Here is a 20528-nt window from a genome sequence, read left to right as displayed (position 1 = left end):
TTACTGTAGCTTTGTAGTATTGGCTGAAGTCTGGGAGAGTTATACCTCCTACTTTGTTTTTATTTTCCCCTCAGGATTGCTTTGGCAATTCTGGGTCTTTTATGGTTCCATATAAATTTTTGGATTATTTGTTCTAGTTCTGTGAAAAATGTCATGGGTAATATGATAGGGATCGCATTAAATCTGTAGATTGCTTTGGGTAGTATTGCCATTTTTACAGTATTAATTCTTCCAATCCAAGACCATGGGATATCTTTCCATTTCTTTGAATCCTCTTTTATTTCCTTTATTAATGTTTTATAGTTCTTAGCATATAAGTATTTCACCTTCTTGGTCAGGTTTATCTCTAGGTTTTTTTTTTTTTGGTGCAATTTTAAAAGGTATATATATATTTTTTTACATTCCCTTTCTGATATTTCATTGTTAATGTAAATAAATGAATGTTAATCTTGTATCCTGCTACTTTGCTGAATTCATTTATTAGATCTAATAGTCTTTGTGTTGTGTCTTTAGGGTTTTCTATATATAGTATTGTGTCATCTGCATATAGTGATAATTTTACCTCTTTCCTTCCAATTAGGATACCTTTTATTTCTTTTTCTTGTCTGATTGCTGTGGCTAGGACTTCCAATAATGTGTTGAATAGAAGTGGTGAGAGTGGGCATCCTTTTCTTGTTTCAGATTTTAGCAGGAAGGCTTTCAGCTTTTCACTATTGAGTATTATACTGGCTGTGGGTTTGTGATAAATGGCTTTTAGTATGTTGAGATATGTTCCCTCTATTCCCATTTTGGTAAGTTTTTATTATGAATGGATGTTGAATTTTGTCAAATGCTTTTTCTGCATCTATTGAGATGATCATGTGGTTTTTGACTTTTCTTTTGCTACTGTGGTTATTACATTGATTGATTTGTGAATGTTGAACCAGCCTTGTGAACCTGGGATGAATCCCACTTGGTTGTGGTGTATGATCTTTTTTATGTGTTGTTGGATTTGGATTACTAATACTTTGTTGAGAATTTTTGCATCTATATTCATCAAAAATATTGGCCTGTAATTTTCTTTTTTAGTGATGTCTTTGTCTGGTTTTGGTACCAGGGTGATGGTGGCTTCATAGAATGTCTTTGGGAGTGTTCCCTCTTCAGTCTTTTGGAAGAGTTTGAGAAGAATTGGTATAAGTTCTTCTTCGTATGTTTGGTAGAATTTGCCTGTGAATCCATCTGGTCCCGCACTTTTGTTTGTAGGGAGTTTTATAAATTACAGATTCTATTTCACTTCAAAAGATCAGTCTGTTCACATCATTTATCTATTTCTTCTTGATTCACTTTTGGTGGGCTCTGTGTTTCTAGAAAGTTGTCCATTTCTTCTAGGTTGTCAAATTTGTTGGCATATAATTGTTCATAGTATTTCCTTATGGTTTTTTGTATTTCTGTGGTGTCAGTTGAGATTTCTCCTTTTTCATTTCTTGTTTTCTTTATTTCGGTTCTCTTTCTTCTTGTTGAGCCTGGGCAGAGGTTTGTCAATTTTGTTTACCCTTTCAAAGAACCAGCTCTTGGTTTTGTTGATTTTTTTTTTTGTTTGTTTTTTGAATCTCTGTTTTTTCCTCCCTGATCTTTATTATTTCCTTCCTTCAGCTGACTTTAGGTTCTGTTTGTTCTTCTTTTTCTAATTCTTTTAGGTGGTAAGTTAGGTTGTTTACTTAAGATTTTTCTTGTTTTTTTGATGAAGGCCTCTATTGCTATGAACTTCCCTCTAAGAACTGCTTTTGCTCTGTCCCATAGATTTGTATGGTTGTGCTTTCATTGTCGTTTGTCTCAAGTTATTTTTTAATTTCCTTGTTGACCCATTGGTTTTCTAGTAGCATGTTGTTTAGTCTCCAGATAGTCATTTTTTTTTCTCATTTCTTTTCCTGTGGTTGATTTCTAGTTTCATGCCATTTTGGTCAGAGAAGATGCTTGAAATAATTTCTGTACTCTTAAATTTGTTGAGGTTAGTTTTGTGCCCTAATATGTGGTCAGTCCTAGAGAATCTTCCATGTGCGCTTGAAAAGAATGTGTATTCTGGTTTTTTTTGGATGTAATGTCCTGAAAATATCAATTAAGTCTAACTGTTCTATTGTATCATTTAGGATCTCTGTTGCCTTATTGATTCTCTCTCCAGAAGATCTGTCTGTTGATGTGAGTGGGGTGTTAAAGTCTCCTACTATTGTATTTCCATTGATTTCCCCCTTTATGTCTGTTATTATTTGTTTTATGTATTTGCATGCTCCTATATTATGTGCATATAAGTTGATGAGTGTAATATCCTATTCTTGTATTGATCCTCTTATCATTATATAGTGCTCTTCTTTATTTTTCTTCATAGTCTTTAAAGTCTATTTTGTCTGTTATGAGTATTGTAACTCCTACTTTCCTGTCATTTCTATTTGCCTGAAATATTTTTGCATCCCCTCACTTTCAATCTGTCTGTGTCCTTTGCCCTGAGGTGGGTCTCTTATAGGCAGCATATTGTAGGCTCTTGATTTTTATCCAGTCTGCCACTCTATGTCTTTTGATTGGAGTATTTAGTCCATTGGCATGTAAGGTAATTATTGGTACATATGTATTTATTGCCATTTCAACCTTTTTTTCCAGTTGATTCTTCTTTGTTTTTCTTCTTCTTCTTCTTATGGTTTGATGATTTCCTTTCATTTTATGCTTGTGTTCTCTTCTTTTTGGTTTTTGTGAATCTATTGTATGTTTTTGATTTGTGGTTGCACTGTTTTTCAAGTATGTTAAACCCTTCCTATATCTGCTTGCTTTAGACTGATAATCAATATATGGCCTTTATTATGTTGAGGTAAGTTCCCTCTATGCCCACTTTCTGGAGAGTTTTTAATCATAAATGGGTGTTGAATATTATCAAAAGATTTTTCTGCACCTATTGAGATTATCATATGGTTTTTAGTATTCAATTTGTTGATATCACACTGATTTGCAGACATTGAAGAATCCTGGCATACCTGGGATAAATCCCACTTGATCATGGTGTATGATCCTGTTAATGTATTTTTGGATTCGGTTTGCTAGTGTTTCATTGAGTATTCTTGTGTCTATGTTTATCAGTGATACCTGTAATTTTCTTTTTTTATCGTATCTTTGTCTGGTTTTGGTATCAGGGTGATGGTGGCCTCATAGAATGATCTTGGGAATGTTCCTTCCTCTGCAGTTTTTTAGAAGGGTTTCAGAAGGATGTGTTAACTCTTCTCTAAATGTTTGAAAGAATTCACCTGTGAAGCTCTCTGGTCCTGGACTTTTGTTAGTGGGAAGTTTTTAATTCACTGTTCCAGTTTCAGTACTTGTGATTGGTCTGTTCATATTTTCTGTTTCTTCCTGGTTCAGTCTTGGAAGGTTGTACCTTTCTAAGAACTTATCCATTTCTTTTAGGTTGTCCATTTTATTGCCATACAGTTGTTTGTAGTAGTGTCTTATGATCCTTTGTATTTCTTTGGTGTCAGTTGTAACTTTTCCTTTTTCATTTCTAATTTTATTGATTTGTGCCCTCTCCCTTTTTTTCTAGATGAGTCTGGCTAAAGGTTTATCAATTTCATTTATCTTTTTAAAGAACCAGCCTTTAGTCTCATTGATCTTTTCTATTATTTTCTTCATTTCTATTTCATTTAGTTTTTGCTCTGATCTTTGATTTCTTTCCTTCTACTAACTTTGGGTTTTGCTTGTTCTTTTTGCTCTAGTTGCTTTAGGTGTAAGATTAGGTTGTTTGTTTGAGGTTTTTCTTATTTCCTAGGCAAGATCGTATTGCTATAAACTTCCCTCTTAGAACTGCTTTTGCTGCATCCCATAGGTTCTGGATTGTCATTCTTTTGTTTTCATTTGTTTCTAGGTATTTTTTTTGTTTTTAATTTATTTTTGTCTGCATTGGGTCTTCGTTGCTGTGCGCAGGCTTTCTCTAGTTGTGGCAGGTGGGGGGCTACTCTTTGTTGTGGTATGCAGGCTTCTCATTGTGGTGGCTTCTCTTGTTGCAGAGCATGGGCTCTAGGCATGTGGGCTTCAGTAGTTGTGACTTGCGGGCTCAGTAGCTGTGGCTTGTGGGCTCTAGAGCGCGGGCTCAGTAGTTGTGTCGCAGGGGCTTAGTTGCTCCGTGGCATGGGGGATCTTCCCAGATCAGGGCTCAAACCCGTGTCCCCTACATTGGCAGGTGGATTCTTAACCACTGCACCACCAGGGAAGCCCATGTCTCTAGGTATATTTTGATTTCCTCTTTTTCTTTCTTCAGTGATCCATTGGTTGTTTAGTAGCATAGTGTTTAGCCTCCACGTGTTTGTTTTTTACCTTTTTTTCTTATAGTTGATTTTTTTTTTTTTTGCAGTACGCGGGCCTCTCACTGTTGTGGCCTCTGCCGTGCGGAGCACAGGCTCCGGATGTGCAGGCTCAGCGGCCATGGCTCACGGGCCCAGCTGCTCCACGGCATATGGGATCTTCCCAGACCGGGGCACGAATCTGTGTCCCCTGCATCGGCAGGCGGACTCTCAACCACTGCGCCACCAGGGAAGCCCTTTATAGTTGATTTTTAATCTCATAGTGTTGTGCTCAGAAAAGATGCTTGATATGATTTCAGTTTTCTTCAATTTACTGAGGCTTGCTTTGTGACCCAGTATGTGATCAATCCTGGATAATCTGCTGCTTTTGGATGAAGTGTTCTATAAATATCAATGCAATCATCTGGTCTAATGTGTCATTTAAGGCCTGTGTTTCCTTACTGATTTTCTACATGGATTATCTGTCCACTGATGAAAGTGGGGTGTTAACGTGCCCCACTATTATTGTGTTACTGTTGAGTTCTCCTTTTATGGCTGTTAGCACTTGATTATTTATTGAGGTGCTCCTATGTTGGGTTCATATATATTTACAACTGTTATATCTTATTCTTGGATTGATCCCTTGATCATTATGTAGTGTCTTTCTATGTCTCTTGCAACAGTCTTCATTTTAAAGTCTATTTTGTCTGATATGAAAATTGCTACTCCAGCTTTCTTTGAATTCCATATGCATGGAATACCATCTTCCATCCCTTCACTTTCAGTCTGTATGTGTCCCTAGATCTGATGTGGGTCTCTTGTAGACAGCATATATCTGTGTCTTGCTTTTGTATCCATTCAACCAGTCTATGTCTTTTGGTTGGAGCATTTAATCCTTTTACATTTAATGTAATTAACAATATGTATGTTCTTATTGCTGTTTTGTTCATTGTTTTGGATTTGTTTTTGAAGGTCTTTTCTCTTCCCTTTTTCTTTATTCTCTTTTGACTTGATGTCTATCTTTTGGATTGCTTTTTCTTTTTCTTTTTTTTTTTTTGCGGTACACGGGCCTCTCACTGTTGTGGCCTCTCCCGTTGTAGAGCACAGGCTCAGGACATGCAGGCTTAGCGACCATGGCTCACGGGCCCAGCCGCTCCGCGGCATGTGGGATCTTCCCGGACCGGGGCATGAACCCGCGACCCCTGCATCGGCAGGCGGACTCTCAGCCACTGCGCCACCAGGGAAGCCCTGCTTTTTCTTTTTTGTGTGTGTATCTATTGCAGATATTTGGTTTGTGGTTCCCATGAGGTTTTGATATAGCAGTCTATATATGTACAATATTGTTTTAAGTTGCTGGTCTCTTATTAATTTCCAGTGCATTTCCAATATCCTGCCTTTGTACTCTCCTCATGATTTCTGGTTTTGATATTATATTTGTGTGTGAGGTGATTTCCTACCTTTGTTTTATGTTTGCCTTTACCAGTGAGCTTTCCCACTCATAATTTTCTTATTTCTAGTTGTGGCCTTTTCTTTTTTGCCTAGAGAAGTTCCTTTAGGATTTGTTGTAAAGCTGGTTTGGTGGTGCTGAATTCTCTTAGTTTTTGTTTGTCTGTAAAGCTTTTGATTTCTCCATTTAATCTGATTGAGGGCCTTGCTGTGTAGAGTATTCTTGGTTGTAGTTTTTTTTTCCCTTTCATCACTTTAAATATATCATGCCACTCCCTTCTGGCCTGCAGAGTTTCTGCTGAAAAATCAGCTGAAATGGGCATTTGCTTGTATGTTATTTGTTGTTTTTCCCTTAATTGCTTTTAGTATTTTTTTCTTTGTGTATAATTTTTGTCAGTTTGATTACTGTGTGTCTCAATGTGTTACTCCCTGGGTTTATCTTGTATGGGACTCTGCACTTCCTGGACTTGAGTGTTTCCTTTCTCATGTTAGGGAAGTTTTCTGCTATAATCTCTTCAAATATTTTCTCAGACCCTTTCTCTCTCTCTTCTCCTTCTGGGATCCCTATAATGCAAATGTTGGTATGTTTAATATTGTCCCAGAGGTCTTTATAGACGGTCCTCATTTCTTTTCATTCTTTTTTCTTTATCTGCTCTGTGGCAGTGATTTCCATCATTCTGTCTTCCAGCTCACTTACTCGTTCTTCTGCCTCAGTCATTCTGCTATTGATTCCTTCTAGAGTGTATTTTTCATTTCATTTATTGTATTGTTCATCTCTGTTCTTTAAATCTTCTAGTTCTTTGTTAAACATTTCTTGTATCTTTTTGATCTGTACCTCCATTCTTTTTCTGCGTTGTTGGATCATCTGTACTATCATTACTGTAATTTCTTTTTCAGGTAGGTTGCCTATCTCCTCTTCATTTGGTTGTTCTTATGGGTTTTTAATCTCATTCCTTTGTCTGGAGTATATTTCTCTGCCTTCTTATTTTGTCTAACTTTCTGTGTTTGTGGTCTCCTTTCCACTGGCTGCAGTATCGTAGCTCCTCTTACTTCTGGTGTCTGCCCCCTGCTGGGTAAGGTTGTTCCTGTGGCTTTTGCAAGCTTCCTCGTGGGAGGGACTGGTGCCTGCCCACTGGTGGGTGGAACTGGGTCTTGTCCTTCTGCTGGACAGGACCATGTCAAGGGGTGTGCTTAGAGGTTGCTGTGAGCTCAGTACAGCTTTAGGCATGTTGTCTGCTGATGGATGGGGCTGTGTTCCTATCCTGATGGTTGTTTGGCCTGAGGCATTCTGGCACTGGAGCCTGTAGGCTGTTGGTTAGGACTAGGTCTTGATACCAAACTGGCAATGACCTCTGGGAGAACTCATGCTGATCAGTATTCTCTGGGGCCTCTGCCATCAGTGTTCTTGCTCCCCTGCCCCACTATTTAACCACAGCTGACCCCCATCTCTGCCAGAGATCCTCCAAGTCTCGTAGGTGGGTCCAGCCCAGGTTCCTGTGGAGTTGCTGCTTTGTGCTGGGTCCCAGTGTATGTAAAACCTGTGTGCACCCTCCAAGAGTGCAGTCTGTGTTTCCCCCACTCCTCTGGAGCTCCTACACTCAAGCCCTGCTGGCCTTCAAAGCCAAATGCTCTGGGGGTTCCTCCTCCTGATGCCAGACCCTCAGGCTGGGGAGCCTGACATGGGGCCTGGGACTTTCACTCTTGTGGGAGAAGCTCTACAGTAAAATTTTCCAGTTTGTGGGTTGTTCACCTGGCAGGTATGGGATTTGATTATGTCACAGAAGCACTCCTCCCATCATCTTGTTGTGAATTTTTCTTCGTCTTTGGATGTAAAATATCTTTTTTGGTAGGTTCCATTCTTTTTTTGTTGGTTGTTCAGCAGTTAGTGGTGATTTTGGTATTTTTATGGGAGGAGGGGGGCTCAAGTCCTTCTACTCCGCCATCTTTTCCAAAATAGAGGGGCAGCTTTTAGTTTGGTTCCTTGCTGTCTCTTTCCTCAGCGTGTGCTGGCCTTTACCTTTTTATGTGGGGTGTGCGGGTTCAGTGGCCCTTGTGCACTCACAGGACAGTGGGGGCAGGGCTTGGCACCTGCTTGGGGGTCTCCTATGGGCAGCTGCTATCTGTGCACTCCTGGGATAGTGAGGGCAGCCTGCTTTTAGGTCTCATATTGGCAATCTGTGCCCACCTCTGGAGCCCAGGATGGCAGTGATGACTTGCACACCCCGCCACACACACACCAATAGCTCCTGTGGCGGTGTCCTGTTGCATGGGAGCACTCACAGGGAAAGGAGCTCTTAATGGTGGTTCCACCCCTCTCCCGTTGCACCCCCCAACAATGGTACCTTGCCTCTGTGGCAGGCCCTGGCTTCTTCTGAGTACCCCCTCTGTTGCCACAGTCCAGCCTCTTCAGGCTGTCTCCATGCAGCCAACCCTGGTCCCTTCCCTGGGTCTGACCCCTGAAGCCTGTACTTCAGCACCTAGCCCCCACCCTCACCAACAGCTGAGCGTCTCAGGCGGGGGAGCACAGGGTGGCACTGATGACCTTCTGTGCAGGTGACTGTTTTGCCTTCTGCAAACCTGTTGCTGTGCTCTCCTCCTAGGCTCCAAAGCTCCCCTCCATCCAGGCTGATTTCCCTACCAGTGAGGGGACTCCCCAAAATTCAGGAACCTTTTCTCATTCACAGCTCCCTCCCTGGGGTGCAGGCCCTGTCCCGATTTCTTTCTTTTTTGTTTTCCTTTTGTCCTACCCTGTTACATGGAGGTTTTCTTGCCCTTTGGGAAGTCTGAGGTCTTCTGCCAGTGTTCAGTAGATGTTCTATGTGAATCGTTCCACTTGTAGATGTGTTTTTAATGTTTTTGTGGGGGGAAGGTGAGCTCCCTGTCCTACTTCTTCACCATGTTGATCACCCCACCAATAATTATTTTACATAAATGGCTGACATAATTTGAATGTACAGTCCTCCCTCGGTATCCACAGGGGATTGGTTCCAGTACCCCCTGTGAATACCAAAATTCGCGGTTGCTCAAGTCCCTTATATTTATGGTATAGTACAGTTGGCCATCCATGTCTAAAAGTTCCCTATCTACTTTAATGTGAATAATGGTTTAATTGATCAAAGTATTTTCTATTATAATGGAGCAACATATGTAATAGAAGGTATAGGAATTGAAAAGAAAGTAATGAAATTATCAATATTTGTAGATAAGATGATTACCCGTTAAACCTCAGAGTTAACTGAAAAAGCACTTGAAGTTGCTGTCGTAATAGTTGTGAGAATTGTTCCATCTTTTAAGTTGTAAGCTATGTCAGAAAATGGTAATTGTGCTCACTGATACAGTTATCATTAACCCAACCAATATACAAACTGTGTAAATTCTCTTGGACATACATAAGTTGTATGAGAAGAAATGGTGTTTATAGCAGAAATATATTTTTTAATATGTACATTATGTCCTTTAACGAATTTGCCTCCTGACATTGTATCCTATTAGTGATCCAACCTGGATTAAGTGGTCAAACCTGGATTAAGATATGTAGACTGTTAATAACCCCCAGCATCCTGGAAGAAACAAACATCCTCTTGGAGAAAGTATAATTATCCTAGGTCCAAAATTAATCATATAATAGTTTTTTGCATACAGTGTTCAGCTCATAAATGTAACCAGAAACCAGATACACACACACACACACACACACACACACACACACACACACACACACACACGGCATTGAGAGCAAGAAGCAGCAGAACCAACAGACAATAGGCAGACCAAAATGTCTTGAGATATTGGAATTATCAAACAAAGAAAGCCATCATACTTAGCAAGTTGAAAAAAAAGCAAAAATAGTACATAATGGTAGGAAGTTAGAAATTATAAGAAAGTGACAAGGCAGATTTGAAAAAGAGCTAGACAAGTTTTAGAATCAGAAAATAAAATATCTGAAATTCATTCAATGTGCTAGTTTAACAGATTAGACAAATGAGAAGTGAGCATTAGTGAACTGGAAAATACAGTTCAGATGAAGCTATGAAAGAAGGAGCTTAAAGAGGAAAAATAGAGAAAATACTATACAGAGAAAAGGATAAGACTCATTGAGGATACAGAGAGATATCATCTGTGTTTTACTGGAGTCCCAGAAAGAAAGGAGGAAATGTAGGCAAAAGGAAATATTTGAAAGGATAGACAGATAGGCCAGTGGAACATAAGAGTATAAAAGTAGATATCAGAATACTTGATTTATGACGAAGATGGCACAGTAATGTGGAATGGTTGAGATTTTCAATAATTAGTAATTAGATAATTGGGTGTTCACATAAAAAACTTAATTTGGACTGTTATTATAAAAATAACTACATTTGGATTATAGACCTAAAAGCAAAGTGCAAAACAACAAAGCCTTTAGAGGATAATGTACAATACCTTCTTGACTTTTAGGTGGGTGGAGAAGATTTAACAAGACACAAAATGACTACGTTACACTTAAGAACTTATGTTAAGCAAAAAACAGCATTAACAGTCACAGAGGGAAAGGTATTTGCAATACAACCAACTAAAGACTTTTTTTATATACATCTTTATTGGAGTAATTGCTTTACATTACTTAATTACTTTACATTACATTAATTAATTGCTTGACAATGTTGTTAGTTTTTGCTGTACAACAAAGTGAATCAGCTATATGTATACATACTACCCATATCCCCTCCCTCTGGAGCCTCCCTCCCACACCTCTCTAGGTCATCACAAAGCACTGAGCTGATCTCTCTGTGCTATGTGGCTGCTTCCCACTAGCTAGCTATTTTACATTTGGTAGTATATATAAGTCCATGCCACTCTCTCACTTCGTCCCAGCTTACCCTTCCCCCTCCCCATGTCCTCAAGTCCATTCTCTACGTCTGCGTCTTTATTCCTGCCCTGCCACTAGGTTCATCAGTACCATTTTTGTAGATTCCATATACATACATTAGCATACGGTATTTGTTTTTCTTTTTCTGACTTACTTCACTCTGTATGACAGACTCTAGGTCTATCCACCTCACTACAAATAACTCATTTTCACTCCTTTTTATGGCTGAGTAATAATATTCCATTGTATATAGGTGCCATATCTTCTTTATCCATTCATCTGTCGATGGACACTTAGGTTGCTTCCATGTCCTGGCTTTTGTAAATATGCTGCAGTGAACATTGTGGTACATGTCTCTTTTTGAATTATGGTTTTCTCAGGGTATATGCCAAGTAGTGGGATTGCTGGGTCATATGGTAGTTCTATTTTTAGTTTTTTAAGGAACCTCCATAGTGTTCTCCATAGTGGCTGCATCAATTTACATCTCAAAAGTGCAAGAGGGTTCCCTTTTCTCCACACCCTCTACAGCATTTATTATTTGTGGATTTTTTGATAATAGCCATTCTGACTGGTGTGAGGTGATACCTCATTGTGGTTTTCATTTGCATTTCTCTAATAATTAGTGATGTTGAGCATCTTTTCATGTGTTTGTTGGCAATCTGTATATGTCTTCTTTGGAGAAATGTCCATTTAGGTCTTGTGCACATTTTTGGGTTAGGTTTTTTTTTTTTTTGATATTGAGCTCTATGAGCTGCTTGTATATTTCAGAGATTAATCCTTTCTCAGTTGCTTCATTTGCAAATATTTTCTCCCATTCTGAGGGTTGTCTTTTTGTCTTGTTTATGGTTTCCTTTGCTGTGCAAAAGTTTTTAAGCTTCATTAGGTCCCATTTGTTTATTTTTGTTTTTATTTCCATTTCTCTAGAAGGTGGGTCAAAAGGATCTTGCTGTGATTTATGTCCTAGAGTGTTCTGCCTGTGTTTTCCCCTAAGAGTTTTATAGTGTCTGGCCTTATATTTAGGTCTTTAATCCATTTTGAGTTTATTTTTGTGTATGATGTTAGGAAGTGTTCTAATTTCAGTCTTTTACATATAGCTGTCTGGTGTTCCCAGTGCCACTTATTGAAGAGGCTGTCTTTTCTCCATTGTATATTCTTGTCTCCTTTGTCTTATAGGTGCATGGGTTTATCTTTGGGCTTTCTATCCTGTTCCATTGATCTATCTTTCTGTTTTTGTGCCAGTACCATACTGTCTTGATTACTGTAGCTTTGTAGTATCGTCTGAAGTCAGGGAGGCTGATTCCTCCAGCTCCCTTTTTCTTTCTCAAGATTGCTTTAGTTATTGGGGTCTTTTGTGTTTCCATACAAATTGTAAAATTTTTTGTTCTAGTTCTGTGAAAAATGCCATTGGTAATTTGATAGGGATTGCATTGAATCTGTAGATTGCTTTTGGGTAGAATAGTCATTTTCACAATGTTGATTCTTCCAATCCAAGAACATGGTATATCTCTCCATCTGTTTGTATCCAACTAAAGACTTTTATCTAAACTATACTGAGAGCAAAATAAAACTGTAAATCAGTGACAGAAGGCAGCCCCGTGGCAAAATGTTTCACCAAAGATGAAACCAAAATGATCAAAGGTATTTAACATAAGTAATAATCAGAGAACTCCATACTTATTCTGGTTTTGTTTATCATAGGGGAAAATTAAAAGGAATCTAAATACAACAAATAGGAAATCAGCTAATTAAAATTTTATAAATATGATAGTAATGCCATTTGATATTTACAAATGATTTAGAATTACATTAATGGGCTTTAACATATTAAAAAGTTTGCAGAACATTATATATCATTGCACTTTGGTAAGAAACTAAATATTTGTGAATATTTATATATATTGTATGATGTCTGAACATATTTTAAAAAGCTGTGTGTGGATGATGGTACTTGGAATTATTCTAATCATAGTTTTACTCATTTGTATTTTCTATTGTTTCTAAATTGAGCATGTACTGTATTATTTATGTGACTGATAACACAGAATGTACCAAAAATAGGGCATTATATCCATTTTTCCATTATTGGAGTCAACTTTATTTTTTTATTGAAATTCCGATCAAATGAACCACTTCTTAGTGTTAGAAAACTGTATTCATGCACATAGACACATAACTGTGTAATATGCGCAGTAGCAACACAAAAAATATGGGATACTATCTGTATTGTAAAAATATAGGTCAGTTCTGAGTGACTTATCCTTCCTTTTCCTTTTCAGTTAAATGGGTCCTTTAATTTTTTGTTTCTTTTAATTGCAAATACTACTTAAATCTTGTCTCCTACCTCCCTTTTTCCATTCTGTTTTTAGGCTGCTTAAATGTCTTCAATATGTCTTTATATATATATATATATATATATATATATATATATATATATATATACTTTATTTTTTACAGTTTTGAATTTATAGTCTAGAGCTTTTCAAAGGAAAAGTTTGTTATAAGTTTAAGAATGGAGTTCATTTTGATAGCTTTAAGGAACTTACAGTTTAAGATTTTCTCTTAATTTCTGGACATTTCACAATTTCACAGGGGGAAAAAAAGCCCTTTCTAAAGTACCTTTTCTGATAAAGTAAATGAGTGTGTTATTTGTAAAATGATTTAGAGCATGTGGGTTTTAACAGGGAAGGATTTGTTTTCTGGCTTTTTCTCTGTTATATCAAGGGTGTGGTTATATTTTTGTTTTTTTAGTTTGAGTGGGGTGTTATTTGACATCCCATCATAAAAATACAGCACATGATAAAAATGCGGTGTGCTGTATTTGTTTTGCCATGACTTCCAAGCAGCTTAGAGGTAAATTTAGGGTTCATTGCTCATCCATGTATACACTTGTCTCTTTCAACTTATAACGGTTTTTAGGTCATTAATTATCCTTTTCGGAAGTAGAGGCAAAAAATGAATATGCATTTATGTAAATATATATACATATACACATATATAAGTTCAGTCACAGACTCTATGTAAACATGCTGCTTTAAATTTTTTTTAGCCAACAAATGGAATCTTCTTGAGCATGTTTCTGATTGTTTTGCCATTGGAATCTATGGCTCATGGCCTCTTCCATGAATTGGGTAACTGTTTAGGAGGAACATCTGTTGGATATGCTATTGTGATTCCCACCAACTTCTGCAGGTACAGTAACCTAGTATAATAAGTAATAGCTACTTGACTCCTTATATTTTGCTAATATTGGTATAAGATGATAGCTCATTTTTTCAAAACTATAATATTCTCAAAGTATAATACTCTTGCTTTTTTATTTTCCATTTATCCCAAATGTTTAAAAACCTTTACTCTGAGTAATAATATAATCTTCAGGGTTCAATTAAAATTTTATTCTTGATAAATATGATTAGCTTATATTTTAGCTAAAAATCATAAAATATGAATGGATTTTCATAAAATATGAATGGATTTTCTAAGTAAAGTTCCTGCCCTTTCTTTAGAGAGGGATATCTTGTTTAAGAAAATGTGAAACAACATGGTGAAGTATAATAGAATGTACACTGGACCTCAGCATCCTAAATTCTAGTTCTGTGTTACTTTAGGCAGATCATAACTTCTCTGGACCTCAGTGTCTTTATCTAAAATGCAAACAATACCATTCTGCCCGTATAGAGAAATGTTATGAAGAGCTAATGAGACTATAAATGTAAAAACACTACTAGAAAATGTCATACAAATACCACGAATCCAAAAACATTGGCAGTGAAGTTAAGTATTTGATTGCAGTTTTATTTGGAAATATTTTTACCCCACATGTATGGCAAATCTGTTTCAGTCTGTAAATATTGCCAAATTTTAGTTTTTCTTTTGTAGTTAAGTACCTTTGAAGTAGAAAAAAATAGTTCCTTGCCATTAATGAATTCTGTTGACCAAGCAGTCATCATACTTTCCTTGGCCAGGGGTGGGAGAGGGCTTGAAATGAAGTTTTTATCTGATTTCAAATATTTGACATAAAAACACAAAGTAGACTCTTTATAGTAAATATTTCCTCTATATTAAAGACTTGATATATAAGTTGAAGATTCTCATGAGAAGTAAAAGAAATACGTTTAGAAGGATCACATAAAGTAAGATGTGACAACTCTGCAGGAAGAATATGTGGAAATAGTAACTTGCACAGTTAGATTTTTATTCTGTTATAATTTTTGATTATGCATTGCTTTATTCTTTTGCTGTTTTGTGGCTGTTAAATGATACAAATAGGGACAAAATGTTTTCTTCTTTTAATGAAAACTTTTATAGAATTAATAGAATAGTATTGATAATACATGAAGCAAAATATAAAGTTTTCAAAATTCCTACTAGAAATCTCTTTTCTGGATAAGAGTTATGATTTTTTTCTCCCTCAATATTGATTTGATTCTGCTAGTTTTAAAACTTGGTTTATTATCTTTACTAAAGTACCATTTTACATTTTACATGTATTCCAGGATCAGGTCTAAGTCTTCAGTTAGTATTCAGTAGTATATAAGGCAGTGGACCTAAATAGTAATAATTTTTTTAAATAAATTTATTTATTTTATATATTCATTTTGGGCTGCGTTGGGTCTTCGTTGCTGCACGTGGGCTTTCTCTTGTTGTGCGGGCTTCTCATTGCAGTGGCTTCTCTCGTTGCAGAGCACGGGCTCTAGGTGTGTGGGCTTCAGTAGTTGCAGCATGTGGGCTCAGTACTTGTGGCTCACAGGCTCTAGAGCGCAGGCTAAGTACTTGTGGCACATGGGCTTAGTTGCTCCGCGGCATGTGGGATCTTCCCAGACCAGGGCTCAAACTCATGTCCCCTGCATTGGCAGGCGGATTCTTAACCACTGTGCCACCAGGGAAGTCCATAATAATTGTTTTAAAATGTCATTTATTAAAAGGTAAGTTCTATCATTTATGTACCTTAAGTTAGTAAAACTTGAACACAACTTTATAAAGACTGTCTTTTTCAACACAGAAATTAAATATATAATTTAAAATATCGCTTCCATATTTTGTTAAAATTTTTTTCTCAAGAAAAATTACTTTCATTATTGTCCCCACCCAGATATTCTTGAAACATTTTGGGGGTAGAATTAGTACAGTCTTGCTTTTTAAAGTTTTGTTTAATATCTGTCATTTGGTAAGAAGATATGAATAAAGAGTGAAGAATAGTACTATCTACATTTGGAGATATTCTCCCAGCTTTCAGTTTTATTGATAAGAAATATAATTTTTAGAAACTAGGCTTTGATTTTCCAAGCTTAATTCTTAGCACTGTAGAAAATTTAGGAAAGATGTTTTTCTTAAAAAAAAATCCTGCCATTTAATTAACCACTTATGATTCTTAGGTAATTTATTATAAATGAAGAATAGGAATGTGACATAGAATGAACACTTCATAAACACTAAAATGATCTTTTTTTCTCCTTCCTCAGTCCTGATGGTCAGCCAACACTTCTTCCACCAGAACATGTACAGGAGTTAAATTTGAGGTCTACTGGCATGCTCAATGCTATCCAAAGATTTTTTGCATATCACATGATTGAGACCTATGGATGTGACTATTCTACAAGTGGCCTGTCCTTTGATACTCTACATTCCAAACTGAAAGCTTTCCTTGAACTTCGGACTGTGGATGGACCTAGACATGATACGTATGTTTTGTATTACAGTGGGCACACTCATGGTACAGGAGAGTGGGCTCTTGCAGGTAAGTCCACCTCTGGCAATTTCACTATTGTAAAAATATGCCCATTCGTGGAAATCTGTCCTTCACATTGAAACATTAAGTTTCCAGATTCTCAGTTTTCCAACTTCACAGATTACCAAGTATACATATGACTGTTTTGTTTGCCTTTTCTCTGGCATACTTGTTTAGCATAATTTTAGTAATCTCTAAAGGTTTTGAAAATTATGTTTTGTGTTGATTGGAAGAAAAAAATCTGACTGCTTGATCTGAGACTTATAGTTCCCCTTTAAAGTATTTTCAGAATTATTAAATGTAGTTACATTTTTCAGAAGCTGATTAACTTATTTGACTAATACTTCTAAGTCTTTAAGGTGTTACAGGATGCTGATTTCAATAGTTCTTCACATATGCAGTTTTATTTATGTTAGAAAGCTCACCATAGTTTTAAGCAGCAGGTGATATGATATGGTTGGAGTAGTGCTTAGGTCAGTGCTTGGTCCTCATTTGCCCCAACAGTGTTGTTTGAGGCAAGTTACTCTGTTTCAGTTCTCTCATCTGTAAATAGAAGGGGTAATATTAAGTCTCCTTGCCAAGGGAGAAATGAGACCCTGTAAGTCAAAGGCTTTGTTTTATGAATTACTTGCTTAGTGCCTGGAAGAGAGTCTGGCATATAGTAGGAGATCCTTAAGTAATGTAGATAGATGGATGAAATCATTGAATGGATCACGAAAAAAGGTAATTTCTTATTTTAGATTAGAAATAGTTTTTAGATTTAATTATATCCTACTTTTTTCTATAAAATATTTCAGATGTTTTACACCATGAACACAATAAAATAATCATAAAATATAAGTAGAAAACAATATTCAGATCAAAGAAAAATATAAAACAAAAGTATTATGGAAGGACAGAGGTTGAGCGCCAATACAAGAACTCCAGAAGAAAGGAAGTAAACTCAAGGTTAAAGGAGACATGATTTCAAACCATCATGGTCTCACTAATTTCATGCCAGATTGGTTTCCAGGGTTTTATTATAAGTACATTTTTATAATTTTTTGGTTTTGCAAATAAATATTGAATAACTCAATGGCTGTCTAGAAGGAGTAAAGGCAAACTAATACTTACTGAGCACATTTGAAGCACAGCTACAATGCTTGGTACTTTATACACATAATTAGATTTAATCTTCACTTGAAATTTCTTGAAGTAAATACTATCACCTCTATCTTCATTTTTCAGAGGATGAAATGAAAGCTGAAAGTGGTTACATAACTTCTCTATAGTCATACTACTACTAAGTGATGGAATCATGATTCAAGCCCAGATCTCCCTGACCCCTAAAATCTTCCCCCTATTGCACCATGTTGCTGCCAAAGGTGAAAACCCTGAAGATAGAGAACTGGCATGTTCTGGTTCAGTAGATATTTTTGTTAGCATGGTTCACCCATTTTCAAAATACTGTAATATAGAAGAAGCTAGTCAACATTAAAACTACTTCAGTATAATGGTTTATAAAATCATTTACTTGACCTATACTTTTTAATAACACAATGTGTAAAATAATTTTAATTTTTATGGCTATTTCAAGTTCAGGTAAAGTATAGCATTCTGTGTACTTCAGAGCACAAGAGAAAAAGTTCTAGTGTGTTAAAATCTTTACAGAAATATATTTCAGACCCAAAAGCAGGGACTGATTATTGAAAACTACTGCAGTGCTTATAATAACCTCTTCCCTAAGCAAATGGGTCGGAAAAGGCATAATTTTGGTGGCCATGCATATATCCTTAGTAATTTTTAAGTTTTAAAAGAAAGTAATTTAAGAAGCAAACATGTTATACGTTTCCATGAAGGATTTATTACTTAATGTAAACATTTTGCCAAAAGTTTGCATTTTTCTTAAGTCCTTTAAAATTTATCTCAAGTATTTTTTAAAAGGTGGCTTTGGAAAAAATTCTAGATGTTCAGTTTACTGATTTTTTTGTTTGTTTTTAGTTTATTTTTGTGTATGGTGTTAGGGAGTGTTCTAATTTCATTCTTTTACTTGTAGCTGTCCACTTTTACCAGCACCACCTATTGAAGAGACTGTCTTTTCTCCATCCTTGCCTCCTTTGTCATAGATTAGTTGACCCTGGGTGTGTGGGTTAGCTCTGGGCTTTCTATCCTGTTCCATTGATATATATTTCTGTTTTTGTGCCAGTACCATATTGTCTTGATTACTGTAGCTTTGCAGTATAGTCTTAAGTCAGGGAGGCTGATTCCTCCAGCTCTGTTTTTTTCCCTCAAGAATGCTTTGGCTATTCGGGGTCTTTTGTGTCTCCATACAAATTTTAAGATTTTTTGTTCTAGTTCCGTAAAAAATGCCATTGGTAATTTGATAGGGTTTACATTGAATCTGTAGATTGCTTTGGGCAGTATAGTCATTTTCATAATACTGATTCTTCCAATCCAAGAACATGGTATATCTCTCCATCTGTTGGTGTCATCTTTAATTTCTTTCATCAGTGTCTTATAGTTTTCTGCATATAGGTCTTTTGTCTCCCTAGGTAGGATTATTCCTAGGTATTTTATTCTTTTTGTTGCAGTGGTAAATGGGGATGTTTCCTTAATTTCTTTCAGATTGTTCATCATTAGTGTATAGGAATGCAAGAGATTTCTGTGCATTAATTTTGTATCCTGCAACTTTACCAGATTCATTGATTAGCTCTAGTAGTTTCCTGGTGCCATCTTTAGGATTCTCTATGTATAGTAGTATCATATCATCGGCAAACAGTAACAGTTTTACTTTTCCAATTTGTATTCCTTTTATTTCTTTTTCTTCTCTGATTGCCGTGGCTACGACTTCTAAAACTATGTTGAATAATAGTGGTAAGAGCGGACATCCTTGTCTTGTTCCTGATCTTGGAACTGCTTTCAGTTTTTCACCATTGAGAATGGTTTGCCTTTATGATATATGGCCTTTATTATGTTGAGGTAGGTTCCCTCTATGCCCACTTTCTGGAGAGTTTTTATCATAACTGGGTGTTGAATTTTGTCAGAAGCTTTTTCTGCATGTATTGAGATGATCATATGGTTTTTTTTTTTTTGACATCACAATGTATACTTTATTTTTTAAACATCTTTATTGGGGTATAATTGCTTTACAATGGTGTGTTAGTTTCTGCTTTATAACAGAGTGAATCAGTTATACATATACATATGTTCCCATATCTCTTCCCTCTTTGTCTCCCTCCCTCCCACCCTCCCTATCCCACCCCTCCAGACAGCCACAAAGAACCGAGCCGGTTTCCCTGTGCCATGCGGCTGCTTCCCACTGGCTATCTACCTTACGTTTGTTAGTATATATATGTCCATGTCTCTCTCTCGCCCTAACACACCTCACCCTTCCCCCTCCCCATATCCTCAAGTCTGTTCTCCAGTAGGTCTCTGTCTTTATTCCTGTTTTACCCCTAGGTTCTTCATAACATTTTTTTTTTCTTAAATTCCATATATATGTGTTAGCATACGGTATTTGTCCTTCTCTTTCTGACTTACTTCACTCTGTATGACAGACTCTAGATCTATCCACCTCATTACAAATAGCTCAATTTCGTTTCTTTTTATGGCTGAGTAATATTCCATTGTATATATGTGCCACATCTTCTTTATCCATTCATCCGACGACGGGCACTTAGGTTGTTTCCATCTCCGGGCTATTGTAAATAGAGCTGCAATGAACATTTTGGTACATGACTCTTTCTGAATTCTGGTTTCCTCAGGGTATATACCTAGTAGTGGGATTGCTGGGTCATATGGTAGTTCTATTTGTAGTTTTTTAAGGAACCTCCATACTGTTCTCCATAGTGGCTGAACCAATTCACATTCCCACCAGCAGTGCAAGAGTGTTCCCTTTTCTCCACACCCTCTCCAGCATTTATTGTTTCTAGATTTTTTGATGATGGCCATTCTGACTGGTGTGAGATGATATCTCATTGTAGTTTTGATTTGCATTTCTCTAATGATTAATGATGTTGAGCATTCTTTCATGTGTTTGTTGGCAGTCTGTATATCTTCTTTGGAGAAATGTCTATTTAGGTCTTCTGCCCATTTTTGGATTGGGTTGTTTATTTTTTTGTTATTGAGCTGCATGAGCTGCCTGTAAATTTTAGAGATTAATCCTTTGTCAGTTGATTCATTTGCAAATATTTTCTCCCATTCTGAGGGCTGTCTTTTGGTCTTGTTTATGGTTTCC

General features: G+C 36.7%; 1 protein-coding gene across 1 annotated transcript in view; it reads left to right on the top strand.

Annotated features, from left to right (window-relative positions):
• TMEM168 (transmembrane protein 168) overlaps window positions 1–20528 on the top strand; it is a 64470-nt gene that overhangs the window by 26164 nt on the left and 17778 nt on the right. Inside the window, exons 3-4 of the mRNA XM_007469739.1 lie at window positions 13634–13776; window positions 16047–16321. Coding sequence (XP_007469801.1) covers window positions 13634–13776; window positions 16047–16321 — 418 coding nt within the window. The remainder of the gene's footprint in view (window positions 1–13633; window positions 13777–16046; window positions 16322–20528) is intronic.

The sequence above is a fragment of the Lipotes vexillifer genome, unplaced genomic scaffold (genome assembly GCF_000442215.2).
Source record: "Lipotes vexillifer unplaced genomic scaffold, Lipotes_vexillifer_v1.1 scaffold597, whole genome shotgun sequence".
Taxonomy (NCBI): domain Eukaryota; kingdom Metazoa; phylum Chordata; class Mammalia; order Artiodactyla; family Lipotidae; genus Lipotes; species Lipotes vexillifer.
Note: the sequence above shows the minus strand (reverse complement) of the source record. Positions and strands in the feature narration are given on the sequence as shown.